This window comes from Pristiophorus japonicus, chromosome 3 (assembly GCF_044704955.1).
Source record: "Pristiophorus japonicus isolate sPriJap1 chromosome 3, sPriJap1.hap1, whole genome shotgun sequence".
In the NCBI taxonomy this organism is placed as follows: Eukaryota; Metazoa; Chordata; class Chondrichthyes; family Pristiophoridae; genus Pristiophorus; species Pristiophorus japonicus.
This window is the reverse complement of record NC_091979.1, coordinates 78,900,985-78,917,426: the sequence shown is the minus strand read 5'-3', so window position 1 is coordinate 78,917,426 and position 16,442 is coordinate 78,900,985. Positions and strand designations below refer to the sequence as shown.

Sequence of the window (16,442 nt, the reverse complement as noted above, 5' to 3'; positions counted from 1 at the left end):
CTGCTCCATTATATCACCAGCACCACTGGGACCCGCAACATCAGAATCAAAACCATGGAAGGTGGAACCAGAACCTATGCGAGTGGTAGGCGCAGGCTGGGACGCTGGGGCACTGGCTGTAATCTGCTGGATTACACCAGCAGCACCACTGGGACCCACAACATCGGAATCAAAACCATGGAAGGTGGAACCAGAACCTATGCAAGGGGTTGAAACTCTGATACCCGTTAATATGGGCTCATAAATATTAATTTGGAAGGTCTCCCCTGAAGACATTTCAGTCATCGCCGCCTGCAGCCAGTCTGGATCGTCTGCTTCTGGTTCTTGTTGTGGATCTTCAGGATCGGCCATCATCATCATCATCATCATCTGCAAAATTTATCAGAACAGTCACATGTTTAGCAGCAGAGGAGGGGGCAGGATGGGTGGCATGATTACTCTCACACATAGCAGGCCAGGCAGCAGGTTGATTTGAAGGGCCGCGATGCATTTTCAGGACTTGCCCTCTTCCTCGTGTGCGGGCCCAGCTTGTGCTGTACTGACTGCTTTTCTCCATGTACGACTCATCATAGCAGCTGCCCTCTGTTCCAAGGGTGTCAGTGGATGCAGATTGGGCGTGCCTCCTCCTGTTCGAGTTGTTTCTCATTTGTTGTGGGCCAATTTCTTCTGCAAAGATTAAAATATAATTTTTTAGAGTGAATCTTTCTGCAGGGTGGGACATACAGATAGTCACGTTTACAATTACGATTACATTAAAAAATGAAAATATTACTTACACTAACTACTTGACCAAGGTCGTGCCATTTCTTTTTACACTGGCTTCCAGATCTTATTATATGCACCACTGCGCAGTAATCTTCTGCAACTTGGTTCCAGCGTTTCTTCATTTCTTTGGGTGGCACTTTTATACGACCTCTGTTGCTGATATCCAGCTCCTGCCATCTCTGCTCAATGACGTTAACTAATATCTCCTCTTCCTCATGCAAGAAATTCTTTGTTCTTGGTGGACGTTGTTCCATTGCTGTGTTGAATTGACACTCTGATTTTTCAAAACACACAGTCCTTATTTCGCATGCACCTATGCAGCACTTGTTCTGGAAGTTTAGCAGCAAAAAGCAGCACTCACTGATTTCAACATTGCTGCGAAAAGCACTTCTTCAGCCACAAAAAATCACCAAGATTCACTCCCAAGCCTTTCCACAGCTCCACAAATTAGAACTTTTCCTCCTGTACCTTTAAAAGAGGCCGAGTGCCAATGTTTGTAACTCACTGCGCGTGCGCGCACGCTCCAACGCGCATGCGCAGGGCTGCCGGCACGACATCTTCTGCTCTGAGCTAGCCCCGCCCCCCTGCACTCTCAAAATCGGCGTAACGCTTTGGCCACACCTCCCGCTGAACTCTGCGCGCCAAGCCGAGCAAGCTGCTGGGAGGCCGAGAATTGCTCGGTAAGTGTTTGACGCACTTTTGAGCGCGGAAAACGGGCATGGGTGTTGGGACTGTGCCGTTCTAGGCGCGGCCCGAAACTTGAGGCCCACATAACTGCGATCCCTCATCCCTGATACCATTCTAGTGTTAAAAATTGCCTCTATATGGCTATTTCTGGTCACTTTAAATAATCAGGTTCGAGTGCAAACCAACATGGTGGATAATTGTGTTTAATCAGAGTTTAAGATGGAATATAGCACATTAATTATACAATAAAAACATACGACTGTAACAATAGTTGAAATCGATCCAATCGGACAGATGGTTGACACATGTGAGCAATCTGTTCTTCCTATCATCTAGGGCTTCCTTCTCTCTCTCTCTCTCTCTCTGTTTCTCTCCTGTCTGTGAGTCTCCTTCTCTCTCTCTGTTTCTTCCGTCTGTGACTACAAGCTTCCAGGAGTTCCCTTTTAACCTATTTTTAGGGGAGGGTCTGAACCTGAATATTGACAAGACCTTTTGATCTATAGAGGTTCCCCTAAAAACTTAATATTCAATAAGTTCTTTGTCTTGATTCTTGTTTCAAGAACCCGCCTTAAAGATGACTTACAATTTTGGTCACGTCATCATTTATACCTTATCGAAGATGCTTTTTCTTAGATTTCCTTTTATCTCTCTCTGTCCCGATTCCCTTGGTTACAATCAATAACAAAGCCTTAGCCCTCTACTCTTTGAACTTATGAAGCCAAACCAGAGCTTTGTCACCTCAACCAGTCTTTACGGCGTAGCAAACTGCCTGTGTTTAAGTTAATTGCTTCAAACTTCCTTCGATTCTAAGCCTTTCCATGTAAATTGTCTTAATACATAAACAAACTGAAGCTTTTACTTGAAAATCACAGATCATTAGCATTTCTTATCATTTCGCTATCATTCTAAGCAGTCACCTCATCCCCAGTCCAAAACAACAATTTAAACACAGCAGTTGTATCCGTTTTATACATTTTTAGGCATCCTTAGTATATAACACTAGTAAATCTCCTCTGCACCCTCTCCAAGAACTTGACATCCTTCCTAAAGCGTGCTGCCCAGAATTGGCCTTACCAGTGTTTTATAAACATTTACCACAATTGTCCTTGCTTCTGTCTCTGCCTCTCTGCCTCCATTTATGAAGCCCAGCGTCCTGTGTGCTTTTTTAATAACCTTATCAACTTGTTCTGTCATCTTCAAAGATTTGTGTATATGAACCCCCAGGTCTCTCTTCCTGCACCCCCTTTAAAATTGTAAAATTAATTTATATTGCCTCTCCTCATTTTTCCTTCCAAAATGCATCATTTCACTTTGCGTAAAAAGTGCACAGTTGGGAGTTGGGGTAAAGAAGGAAAGTGTGCAATAAGGGAGCTCAACATGCTATATTGGGGCTGAATTTGGGGTTGGAGACTTCCCGAGGGCAGATGTCTCCGACCAACAACAATTCTACGCACTTACCTTCTGCCTCGGGATCCACGGAGACATGTGCTCCTGGGCCTCTACAAATAGGCCTGCATTGAGGCCCACATATCCCAGAGGCACATGCGATTCGCAAGTGCCCCTGGAATCACGTGGACTGACCCAACCAATCAAAGAAGGGAATCCTCATTCATGCTTATGGGGATTCTGTACATACGGTATTCCCATAAGTATGAATGGAAATACCCCAAATAATACCTCTAGACATCAAATATATATTTTAAACATTACATATTTAAAATTAATTAAAATGGCATTTAATTAGATATTTAAAACAAAAATTAAATTTTTTGAAAAATAACTTTACATGTTTTAACAAGGGCTAAAAATAAACTTACCTTATTGCACAGAGTTTTTAATGTATACATTGATAAAATGTTATTATGATTTTTTTTTTAAACTCTTACGCTGGTAAAAGCAAGCCTTACACATTATAGCCCAACTCTCTCCGCCCGCAGAGGTTCTTTTCTCAGCAATGCGTGCGATTTGTCAAGAGAATTTTTGACAGATCTCAAGTTCCGGGTTTTAGCGCATGCCTAAATCAGGAACTTGCGTGGCCCTTACGGGCGCAAGCGCACTTCATACGCGCCCGTAGGTGCTGCAAATTACGGCCCATTGTGCACTCGGGCCTCACTTGTTGGACTCCATCTCGTATTCCCAACTTTCCTCCCCTTCCCCGCCCAACAGCCACCTACTAGAGGCAAAAATCACAGTGACCCATAGTCGATTAAGGAACCTCTGTCAAAAATTCCTCTCTGACCTCTCGATGACAATCGGGCATAACTCTGTTGGTTAAAACCCAGAATGTTACCATCCTTATCTCATTGTTTTACTTTGATTAGAAGAAAGACTTTGGAGACATAGTGACTTGAAATTTTGAAGGATTCTGTGTGAATCTAGAAGAACAAAACTGGAAAAGACAATATTCTAAGCTTAGAAAACTGTCAGATAAACAAACACGAAGCACTTGGTGAATTTCAGGAATGAACTACCAAGAACCACAGGGAAGGCAGATTACTGAAACATTCAACTAGGAGTAACTTGGATGAAATTATCTTCATATCACAAACTTGGATAGGCTGAATGCCTTAAACTGGAACTACCTTTTTGTTCTATATCAAAGTAATATGTTTATTCTTTCAGGCCTATGAAGAGCACTTAAAAGAAACAAGTTCCAAGAATCATCACATTTTGCAGAAAAATCAAAATCTTAAACGAGTGTTGAAAAGCAGGTGAAAAAGATAAATATCTTTTCCTTGTTCATTCACATTGCATATAATGGCTGAGATAATGGTAGTGTAATTTTATTTTTTAAATTTCTGTTTCACTTTATTGTGTTAATTATCCAACACAGCAGTAACTACTAACCAATCACCTAATTCTTAGTTCAGTCTTTATGGATTTTATTGCAATGCATTTATTATGGTTTCACTTATTTCAACAATAACATTTTTCATTGCCATTCAAACTGATGAGATCTGCATTTACTTGTGTCATGGATTGGCCACACACAGCGCCTGTGCAAAATCCTTGCTTCTGGACTGAAACAGTGTTTATGGTATCTGTTAACATAGAAACATAGAAATTTACAGCGCAAAAGGAGGCCATTTCGGCCAATCCTGTCCACGCCGGCCGTCAAAGAGCCGCACGGCCCTTGGTCAGCAGCCCTGAAGGTTACATATAAACCTATGAACAATGACGGAAAGGCAAAGAGCACCCAGCCCAACCAGTCCACCTCACACAACTGCGACACCCCTTAAACTGAACCATTCTACACTCCACCCCAACCAGAGCCATGTGATCTCCTGGGAGAGGCAAAAACCAGATAAAAACCCAGGCCACTTTAGGGAGAAAAAAAATCTGGGAAAATTCCTCTCCGACCCATCCAGGCAATCGAAACTAGTCCAGGAGATCACTCCGGTCGTATTCAATTCCCTGCACTACTTACTATTAATACTGCGTCGGCCAACAAAAGGTCATCCAGTCTAATCCCAATCACCAGCTCTAAGTCCATAACCCTGGAGGTTATGGCACTTTAAGTGCCCATCCAACTATCTCTTAAAAGTGATGAGGGTTTCTGCATCCACCACTCTTCCAGGCAGCGAGTTCCAGATACCCACAACCCTCTGCGTAAAGAAGCCTCCCCTCAAATTTCTTCTAAACCTTCCACCATCCACCTTAAAACTATACTCCCTTGTAATAGACCCCTCCACCAATGGAAATAGGCCCCTCAATATTTTGTATACCTCAATGAGGTCTCCTCTCAACCTCCTCTGTTCCATTGAGAACAAACCCAGCCTATCCAATCTGTCCTCATAACTAAGATTCTCCATTCCAGGCAGCATCCTAGCAAATCTCCTCTGCACCCTCTCAAGTGCTTCCGGATAGTCTCCCACAATGGCTGTATCCTCCCAAGTAGCTATTTGAATACTAAAATCTACAAATATTTTAAAACTCACCACATGATGACCAGCTTTTCATCTTCATATTTGAGTTAGCCACTGGAAAAATGTATTGATCATCAGCCTCCATGTATTTGCTCAGCTGCCACATGAAATTACAATAAAGTTACTCAAACATTAGGACTAGTGATATTACTGTAGTAATCCAATGGAACCAAAGTACACGATCTTTTTTTTAAATTTCATTTTTTACTCGCCCTATATTTTCCCCCTGTTTTTTCTTTTGCATTTTGTAATGGCTGTATTTTAAATGTATTGCATGCTTTGTTTCTTTTGCCTGGCTTATTAGAGATCAAGTCGATCTTTAATTCATCATAAAATGGAACAAGGCTGCCATATAAATTTGGTGGGATTCGAACAGCATCCATATGAGTAAACTCATGAGCCACTCCAGGGTTAAATATGATCTCTTTTTAAAGAAAAAAGAGATAACTAATTAGGCTTTTGTGGGGCTTGATCCTGGAGCACAACATATACAATATGTATCTTGAATAGCATTGATGAAAGTAAAATAAGTTATTGTTATATACTGGTATGCCTTAGCATATAGGTATGGAGAACTATGTTCTCTAGTTTTAAAATTTAAAGAATAAATATATAAATTGTGTTTTATCGATAGTCTAATTTAACCCTGGTGCCATTTGTAGTGTGACTAATATTTGTCAAATGCCCCTCTGTACACTGGCCTCTTGGGACATAGGAGACATATCCTTTCCCAGTAAATATACCGCCCATGGCTGTTGATTCGAGGTTGTAGCTTGTCTCGCTTTACCACCGTTGAGGAACATTTTTTCCTCCCCTGCTGGGTGCGCCATTTTCCTTTGCTCGTAATCCTGAGCAAAGGCCCTTATCGGGACCTATTGATCGGAGCCAGTCAGACCAGAGGCTTGCGAGGGCATGGGTGACCACTCGCTGAAGTAGTTTGATAGATGCTATACAACCTGCTACCCCGATCGGACCTCTTTTTCTGACCGTGATTATGCGGATGATGTCACCCACCTCAGTCAGGAATCGAGTGATCTCAGACATGCATTGGAAAGCTTCCAGTGTGAGGCAACCACCTTTGGGCTATAGGTTTTTTGGGCAAAGAAAAAAGTCCAGAGTGTCGGTGCAAACACTATGATACAAGACCGTGGATGCAGTGGATGCCTTTACCTACCATTGGAGATATAAAGTTGTCATCAGATGGATGTAGCGATGCAGACAAATTGAGGAGAAATTGGCTTAGCTGTTTCAACATTGAAGGACCTGCACAGGTCTGGAGTCAAAAGGTGAAAATCCCTAAGAAAGCACGGATCTATCAACCTGCGTCCTTCCAATACTTCTGCATATATCTGAAACATGGACACTGCTTAAGCAAAATATTGAGAATGGAAGCATTTCATGTACGGCGTCAGAGGTAACTGCTGGGAATTAGATGGTTCAAATTCGTCCACAACACTAGTGTAACAATGAGAACTGGACTTAAGAAGATTGAAGTAATCATTAATAGTCACTGCCGGGCACTCTAGGAGACAAAGTTGCTGTAAACCTAGTATTGAAAATCTGAATTGAGGCCCAGAAGAAGACACCTACCTGAATCGAGGTCCGGAAGAGGACACCTACCTGCTCCGGATTGGAAGCCTCCTGGGGGCCATCCTCGGTTAACGTGGCTACATCAAATCCGTAACGATTCAGTGAAACTCCAACACTTGGAATGAAGCCATGCAGGTCGGTCATGGGCTGTCAATGTTACGGCCCTCTGCTGTCTAAGCGCAATTACTTGCTTGCTATGGTCTAATTACATTATAGAGATAACTTGGTTGACTCATTAGGATGAGGATTTAAAATTAGTAATTTGATGTTTGTTACTGAACATTTAAATTAAACAAATTCATGTGATCCTGAGAGAGTTTCTTTTAATCTTCCCTCTCTGCAGGGCATCTCTAAATGAGGTGATGGAATGCAAGCAGCATCTAAAGAAATTGGAAAAAATGTTCAATCAGCATAATATCATGTAAGCATAATTTTTAAGTGAACTCTTAAAATACAAATTGGGGTCAGTGATGAGGGGTCTTCAATTAAATTCTCATTCAGTGTATTTGTGGCAAAGGTTATTGGAGCATGGAATGGTTACGGCAGAAATGATTGCATCTTTTAAGGAAAAAATGGATAAATATTTGATGCAGAGGAAGGTACAAGGCTATGGGGAAAGAGTGAAGCAGTGGGATTTGTTTTTTATTGTTCTAGCAATGAGGCAGCAAAAGCACTGTGGACCAAATCGGCTTTAAACATTGGTTTTATGATGGTGCTAAGGCCTCATTTGTAATTGTGCAGGATTTCAATCATCCTGACATAGACTGGGATTGGCCTTTATGAATGAGGAAGATTACTGAAGTAGTTCAGGAATCTTTTCTTAAACCTGTAGGAAAGGTCAAGATCCACGGCGCGGCCCTGGACAACTTGGACCACTTTCCATATCTCGGGAGCCTCTTATCAACAATTGCAGATATCGACAATGAGATTCAACAGCGCCTCCAGAGCGCCAGTGCAGCCTTCGGCCACCTGAGGAAAAGACTGTTCCAAGATCAGGCCCTCAAATCTGCCAGCAAGTTCATAGTCTACAGGGCTGAAGTGATACCCGCCCTCCTGTATGGCTCACAGACGTGGACCATATACAGTAGACACCTCAAATCACTGGAGAAATACCACCAACGATGTCTCCACAAGATCCTGCAAATCCCCTCGGAGGGTAGATGCACCAACGTTAGCAACCTCGACCAGGCCAACATCCCCAGCATCGAAGCACTGACCACACTCGACCACACTGGGTAGGCCACATTGTTCACATGCCTGACACAAGACTCCCAAAGCAAGCGCTCTACTCTGAACTCCTACACGGCAAGCAAGCAAGCCCAAGGTGGGCAGAGGAAACGTTTCAAGGACACCCTCAAAGCCTCTTTGATAAAATGCAACAACCCCACCAACACCTGGGAGTCCCTGGCCAAAGACCACCCTAAGTGGAAGAAGTGCATCCGGGAGGGCGCTGAGCACCTTGAATCTCATCGCCGAGAGCGTGCAGAAACCAAGCATAGGCAGTGGAAGGAGCATGCGGCAAACCAGTCCTACCAACCCTTTCCTTCAAAGACTGTCTGTCCAACCTGTGACAGAGACTGTAATTCCCATATTGGACTGTTGAGTCACCTAAGAACTCATTTTTCGAGTGGAAGCAAGTCTTGCAATTTCGAGGGACTGCCTATGATGATGTTGTGATAGTGGCATACCTGATTTTTCCTGTTTTCCCAACCCCCGCACCCATTCCTTTGTTTATTCAGGCCTATCAAAGAGCATACATATCTTCCAGTTTTGATGAAGGCCCTGTGCCTAAAAGCATAAATTTTCCTCTGCTTTACTGAGATACCTCTTTGTAATTCAGTATTTTCTGTTTTTATTCTTTTGTATCACTTGTTAACTTTAAGTCCTATCTTATTATCTGACAGAAGCCTGTCATTTGTTAAAACATCAAGGATATATTTTGTTTATAACATCTTGGACCTAGCTTTTCAGGTAGCGGCTACAGAGGTGGGAAGGAAGAAGAATTCATCAGTACCAAAGTAGAAGGCATAGATTGCATGCTGGAAGCCACCTGTAAAAGATTACTAAAGGTATAAGAACATGTTTGTTCTTATGAATATCCAATGTGTGAAGTGTCTTGAATTTAATGAGGCAATGCATTAGTCTCAGTTTGTGAACATGTCATTCAAGAGATTTGATCCCTTTAAAAATTGCAAATATTTGCTATTCTATCTAAATGTTTCTAATGAAAGACAGCAGCATGTTCCTGTATAATTAAATTATTTATACTTCTTGTTTGCATATACAGCACACTAAATATAAAAACAAAACTTTTATATAGAAGAATTTAGAAACCACGTTTCAATGTATTAAAAGATTCATGGAAATCAAACTACATTTTCTTGAGATTTCTGGCAGCTACTTTAGAGCTCACTGTCTTAAAAGTAGTTTAAAAAAAAATGGCAGCCAAACTTTGGGCCCAAATTTGGCCCTCCGCTTTTTTCGGCGCACCTCCGAGCCTCCCGCCGACATTTTACCTCAGAAGTAGCGCCAAAAAAAATCCGTGCGATCATGGCCGATTCTCGGGCTGTCTGTGGATCTGGTGTGGCGCAGAAGAAAGCGAGAGGAGCGGAGCTAGGTCCCGGTGCGGAAAACAGTGCCGGGACCTATGCACATGCGCGCTAGAGTCTGCGCGCATGTGCAGTAGCTCCTGGCAGGCCGTTTCAGCAAATGCGCGCTGCAGACTGTGTGGGAGGAGCTGAAGCACGCCGTCCCTAGGCCTGGCTGAATGGGCTCCCTCATCGGCAGCCGCTGCGTTCCCTAAGGTAGGAATTTTATTTTTTATTTGTTATATATTGATTGATTTTGGTGCTTTAGGTGCAGGATTCCTTCTATTTTTTAATTTGTTATTTATTGATTGCTTATTACTTTGGTCTTGATGCTTTAGGTGCAGGGTTTCTTCTATTTTATTTGTTAATTAATTGCTTATTACTTTTCGTGCTCTGTTTGGTGCTTGGTGGTACTTTAAATGTAGTTACTTGCGCCGATTCCTTAACTGTAACTAAAGTCTTTCTGTGCCCTAAGTTAGTTTAGTACAACTTTTTTCTGGCCAAATTGGCATAAATGGTGTAAGTGGCTGGGAACGCCCACTTTTGGAAAAAGAAACTGACCTAACAAAAAAACTAACTAATTCACTTACACTGCGCAAATTAAATGGCCATATTTGCAACTAAAAAGATACACCAGAAAAATCAAGTTACACAAAAAAAAACGGTGCAACTCGTGGGGAAATTTGGGCCCTATACCAGGATGTACATAAGAACATAAGAAAATCTGCAAAAGGGCATAGACAGTCTGTGAGTGGGCAAAAATTTGGCAGATGGAGTATAATGTTGGAAAGTGTGAGGTCATGTACTTTGGCAGAAAAAAAAATCAAGAGTATGTTATTATTTAAATAAAGAAAAATTGCAAAGTGCTGCAGTACAGCGGGACCTGGGGGTACTTGAGCATGAAACACAAAAGGATAGTATGCAGGTACAGCAAGTGATCAGGAAGGCCAATGGTATCTTGACTTCTATTGCAAAGGGGATGGAGTATAAAAGCAAGGAAGTCTTGCTACAGTTATACAGGGTATTGGTGAGGCTACACCTGGAATACTGTGGACTGTTTTTGTTATGTATGTAAACTGCACCAATATGTAAGACTTGCCACCAGGGTGCACACCTGTGGGAGACCTAAGGGTCACCTGTGCACCCTGGGCAAGCAGGTATAAAAGGTAATCTACCATGCTGCTTCCTCACTCTGGAGTCACATTAAAGAGACTAAGGTCACAACAGTTTGAGCTTACAATACAGTCTTGTGGAGTTATTCTGAACATAACAATTGGCGACGAGTTACAGATCACACACTTGCACACGGTAATGGTTGCTGTTGATGTTCTTGAGAGATTTGTTGAGGGTGATGATTGGGAAGCCTTCGTTGAGTGTCGCGACCAGTACTTAGTAGCCAACGAACTGGACAAGGCTGAGACGGTGATCAAGTGCAGGGCGATTCTCCTCACTGTTTGTGGGTCTTTGATATATGGCCTCCTCAAAAATCTGCTGGCACTGGACAAACCAACGGACAAGACTTACACAGAACTGTGCACACTGGTTCGGGAGCCCCTCAAGCCGAAGGAGAGCATCTTAATGGCCAGGTATCGCTTTTACACGCACCATTGCTCCGAGGACCAGAACGTGGCGAGCTTTGTCGCTGATCTAAGATGCCTTGCGGGACAGTGCGAATTTGCCGGATCCTTGGGGGAAATGTTGCGGGACTTTTTCATGCTTGGAATCGGCTACGAGATCATTCTTCGCAAACTGCTGTCTGCCGAATCCCGAGATCTGAGCAAGGCCATCACGATAGCCCAGGCTTTCATATCTACGAGCAATAACACGAAACCGATATCTTCACAGAATCAAAGCTCACCGGCAAGTACTGTGCATAAAATAATGCTTTCAGAAGGCAGAATTGTGCAAGGCAGGGCCTACACGACCGAAGAGGCCAGACCTAGGGTGGTGACTCAGCGTCTGCTGTGGGGCGTGAATGTGTATCCATTAACACCATGTTGGCGCTGCGGGGGCAATCATCGAGCCTATCAATGTCGATTCAAGCACTATGTGTGCAAGGGCTGTGGAACAATGGGGCACCTCCAGCGAATGTGCAAATGACCTGTGACTCACCACGTGCCAGAGTCAGGAGAGGACGACCGATCCAGCGAGGATCATGCTGAACGAGCAGGAGAGGCAACTCATCCTGAGGATGACGAGGAAGTATATGGGCTACACACCTTCACCATCAAAAGCCCTCCGATAATGTTAAAAGTTAAACTCAATGGCACTCCAGTCTCCATGGAATTGGACATGGGGGTGAGTCAATCAATTAATAATGAGCCAGAAGGCATTCGAGAGGCTGTGGGGCGACAGAGCACAACGACCCAAGCTGATCCCGATTCAGGCAAAGCTGCGCACCTACACCAAGGAACTGATACCAGTTATTGGTAATATGAACATAAGAGTATCCCATGAAGGAGCGGTGCACGATCTACCACGGTGATGGGTCAACGCTGCTTGGTAGAAGTTGGATGGGGAAGATTCGATGGAACTGGGAAGACCTCTGTGTACCTTCTCTGGCAAACGACGTCTCCCTTGCTCAAAGGCTGAGCAAGACCCCACCTTCAGCTGAACCAGTGCAGATCCATTTGCAGATCCCCGAGGCACAGGCCGCTCATCACGACCACGAGGAGGTAAAGATCAACCGAGCAGTGGTACAGGTGCGGTACCCACCACCCAAAGCCGACGTTCTCATCGCGACGATGGAAGAGGCTCCAGGTCAACCAAGCAGAGTGGGACTCTGGCCGAAACAATCCAGATGCGTCTTCCCGACACCAGAGGCAAAATTCCTGGGGAGGAAGATCGCAGCAGTCAACATCACGGACACAGACGAGAGTGCGTCCAGACCACGGGATGTCGCTGCAACGAAACAGGCATGTGTTGCCCAGCAAGGAAGACGACTGGGCTTGGGGCAAAGGTAAAGGGGCGGCTGCTGAGAAGGCCAGTAACCCACTACGTTCCAATAAGTTGTTTGCACTGTGTAACCCATGTGAGCGCTCTTTCACTGCTAATGATGTAGTATCATATGGGGTCGCGGGTACCTTACAACAAGCCAAAGTAGCGGGTGAGCCCCAACCGGTTGTACATGTATCCAATAAGTTAACCAAGGCAGTAGCCTGCATTCACGGGACAAAAGAGATGTACCAAAGAGTGTCCCAATATTTGCTCGAGTCAGACAAGCTGCCAATCTCTCAGTTTTTGGAGAGCAGAGGCACCATTATCAATGCTTTGTTTCGAATATGTCTAACATTGTGCACTGTAACATGATTCTCCACGGGCCAGGCACTGAGAACGACGCTGATGCCCTCAGTTGGCTACCGTTGCCCACCACCGGGGTGGAAACGGCGCAGCCCACAAACCTGCTCATTGTTATGGAAGTGCTAGAAAGCGAAGGGTCAACCGTAACGACTCCCCAGTTTAGGACCTGGACCAGCCAGGATCCCACATTACCGGCTGCTAACGGCGAACCGCTAGACAGGATGTTGCAGCTTATAGAAACATAGAAAATAGGTGCAGTAGTAGGCCATTCAGCCCTTCGAGCCTGCACCACCATTCAATAAGATCATGGCTGATCATTCACCTCAGTACCCCTTTCCTGCTTTCTCTCCATACCCCTTGATCCCTTTAGCTGTAAGGGCCATATCTAACTCCCTCTGGAATATATCTAACGAACTGGCATCAACAACTCTCTGCGATAGATAATTCCACAGGTTAACAACTCTCTGAGTGAAGAAGTTTCTCCTCATCTCGGTCCTAAATGGCTTATCCCTTATCCTTAGACTGTAACCCCTGGTTCTGGACTTCCCCAACATCGGGAACATTCTTTCTGCATCTAATCTGTCCAGTCCTATCAGAATTTTATATGTTTCTATGAGATCCTCTCTCATTCTTCTAAACTCCAGTGAATACAGGCCCAATCGATCCAGTCTCTCCTCATATGTCAATCCTGACATCCCGGGAATCAGTCTGGTGAATCTTCCCTGCACTCCTTCAATAGCAAGAATGTCCTTCCTCAGATTAGGAGACCAAAACTGAATACAATATTCCAGGTGAGGCCTCACCAAGGCCCTGCACAACTGCAGTAAGACCTCCCTGCTCCGATACTCAAATCCCCTAGCTATGAAGGCCAACATGCCATTTGCCGCCCTCACCGCCTGCTGTACCTGCATGCCAACCTTCAATGACTGATGTACCATGACACCCAGGTCTCGTTGCACCTCCCCTTTTCCTAATCCGTCGCAAAGACGAAATGCTCATCCCATCAGATTGCCCCCGATGGGGCAACCCTGCAACTTTGCAAAGAAAGGCAAGGAGGCTATACACAGTCGGTGGTCCGGGGCCTCCATACCATGGCCCAGGATCCACGAGGACCACGTGGCCTCCCGTCACTACTGAAAGTCCCAAGGCCACGTCGGCCATCCTTGGCTTGCCAGACCTTAGGGTCAGTGACAATAGTTCGGAGCAGGCAGCCCAAATCATAAAGCCAAGCACCACACGTGTCACAGACCCGGTTATCCCGGGTGCTATGCAGTTACCGGACAGAATCACTCAGAACCAAGCCTTTTGTATGCTATGAGGCTCCTCCACGCGACATCAGAATAAATGATGTAGACCATGTTCATGGCCCCAGATAGGCTGCTAGTACTGTATTAGCCAAAGAGGGGAATGGAGTGTTTGTGATGAAAATGGAGTGTTTGTTGTGGAACCATGTAATGGGCAAACGCAGAAAGCATTTGGACCACACCAAACTGAGAACTACAGATAACCCGGGAACGACTGTGAAAGGACCTGGCCCCCAGCGACCCACTAACACAATCGACCTCGCTGTCAACCACGAGATGAACCCACCATACCTGTCAGTCCAATCAGACCAGCCGCACGGCCGTGCAGCAATGATCCAACCAACTCGCCCATGCCAGGACTTCAGCTCAGGCGATTGATCCAGGAATGCAGAGTGCCAGAAAGCCTCAAATTGTAAATAACTTGTACATAAGACTTTGGGGGGGAGTGATGTTTATGTATGTAAACCTCACCAATATGTAAGACTTGCCACCAGGGGGCACACCTGTGGGAGACCTAAGGGTCACCTGTGCACCCTGGGCAAGCAGGTATTACAGGTAATCTACCATGCTGCTTCCTCACTCTGGAGTCACATTAAAGACACTAAGGTCCAACAGTTTGAGCTTACAACACAGTCTTGTGGAGTTATTCTGAACATAACAGTTTTGGTTTCTATATGTACGAAAGGATATACTTACTTTGGAGGCAGTTCAGAGAAGGTTCACTAGGCTTATTCCGGAGATGAGGGTTTGACGTATGAGGAAAGGTTGAGTAGGTTGGGCCTCTACTCTTTGGAATTCAGAAGAATGAGAGGTGATCTTATCAAAACGTATAAGATTATGAGGGGGATTGACAAGGTGGATGCAGAGAGAATGTTTCCACTGATAGGGGAGACTAGAACTAGGGGGTATAATCTTACAATAAGGGGCCGCCCATTTAAAACTGAGATGAGAAGGAATTTCTTCTCTCAGAGGGTTGTAAATCTGTGGAATTCGTTGCCTCATAGAGCTGTGGAAGCTGGGACATTGAATAAATTTAAGACAGAGATAGACAGTTTCTTAACCAATAAGGGATTATGGGGAGTGGGCAGGGAAGTGGACCGGAGTCCATGATCGGATCAGCCATGATCGTATTAAATGGCGGAGCAGGCTCGAGGGGTCGTATGGCCTACTCCTGTTCCTATTCCTTATGTTCTTATGTACATTTTTTTAACTGAAAAGTGTAGGTATATTGATTTCCTGGAAATATGGATCTCTTTTAAAAGATTTTGTAAATTGCTGATGGAATAAACTAAATAATTGATTTTCGTTTGCGCCTAATGCTACTTAATTCCCAAAAATGTTTTTATATTATGGGCATTTCGAATGCAAAAGCATTCGTGGATTAAATTCAAATAACTGTTTATGATTTGTTTTAAATTATGACCACGGCTCTCAAAAGATACTCTTATCACACATCAAAGAAAGATGATGACCATTTACTTATACCAGTGCTCTAAGACTTTGTATTTTTCATGTTGATCATCCACTTTTATTCCCCCACAGAATATTTGCAAAGAAATGGGAGTCACTGATGTAAATGATCTTCTGCCGGTTGTCTGCGAGAGGTCTAGATTAGCAGCAGCTCACCCCAGACTACAGAAGGTAAATCTCAAAATAAAATTATATAATCTTTTCCACTTTCCCCTTTTCTCCTCCACTCCAATGCTATTTTCACTTATTTTTAAAAAGGTCCTTGTGAGGCCTAGGATTAAACTAGTCATTTAAAATAAAGGACAATGAGTAAAATATCCCGTATAAATCAAGAGACTAGATTTTCCATTATTGCATGCATAATGCCCATTTAGCCACAAAATGGAAAGTGGCGCCCATTTCTCGGTCACTTATCGCCGAGCATTACTTTCTGCATGTGTGTAACGGCGAGAAAAAATAATACCTCCCATCCACTTTTTGTGGGCAGATTCATCAGAATGGGCGATCCCAATGCCCATAATATCGCCCAGCGTTACCTTTGGCACGTAATTAACGCCGAGATTTAATAATACTGCCTGGCCACTGTTTTTTGTCGTACGATCAACTTTGCCGAAACGAATGCCCAGGAGATCGCCCATCCTTACTTTCGGCACCACGCCCACAATATCGCTCGCCTAAAAAAAAAAACGCCGGAAAAAAGTGGAACTAACCGGAACTACTCACAGCGGTATGGACGCCGTGTTCTACATCACATGTCACATCATTTAAAAGGCTGCTGTGCTTCAACCTCGGGGGAGTTCAGATGTACTCTG

The 16,442-nt window shown here is 44.2% G+C and overlaps 1 protein-coding gene across 9 annotated transcripts in view; it reads left to right on the top strand.

Moving 5' to 3' along the window:
* The window catches only part of cep70 (centrosomal protein 70), a 115,844-nt gene that overhangs the window by 85,741 nt on the left and 13,661 nt on the right, over positions 1-16,442 (top strand). For 7 of the 9 annotated variants that reach the window (XM_070875471.1, XM_070875475.1, XM_070875469.1 and 4 more), the window contains 4 exons: positions 4,075-4,163; positions 7,312-7,389; positions 8,932-9,037; positions 15,703-15,801. In XM_070875471.1, the coding sequence (XP_070731572.1) occupies positions 4,075-4,163; positions 7,312-7,389; positions 8,932-9,037; positions 15,703-15,801 (372 nt within the window). The remainder of the gene's footprint in view (positions 1-4,074; positions 4,164-7,311; positions 7,390-8,931; positions 9,038-15,702; positions 15,802-16,442) is intronic. The other 2 variants (XM_070875476.1, XM_070875478.1) reach the window with 2 other exon arrangements.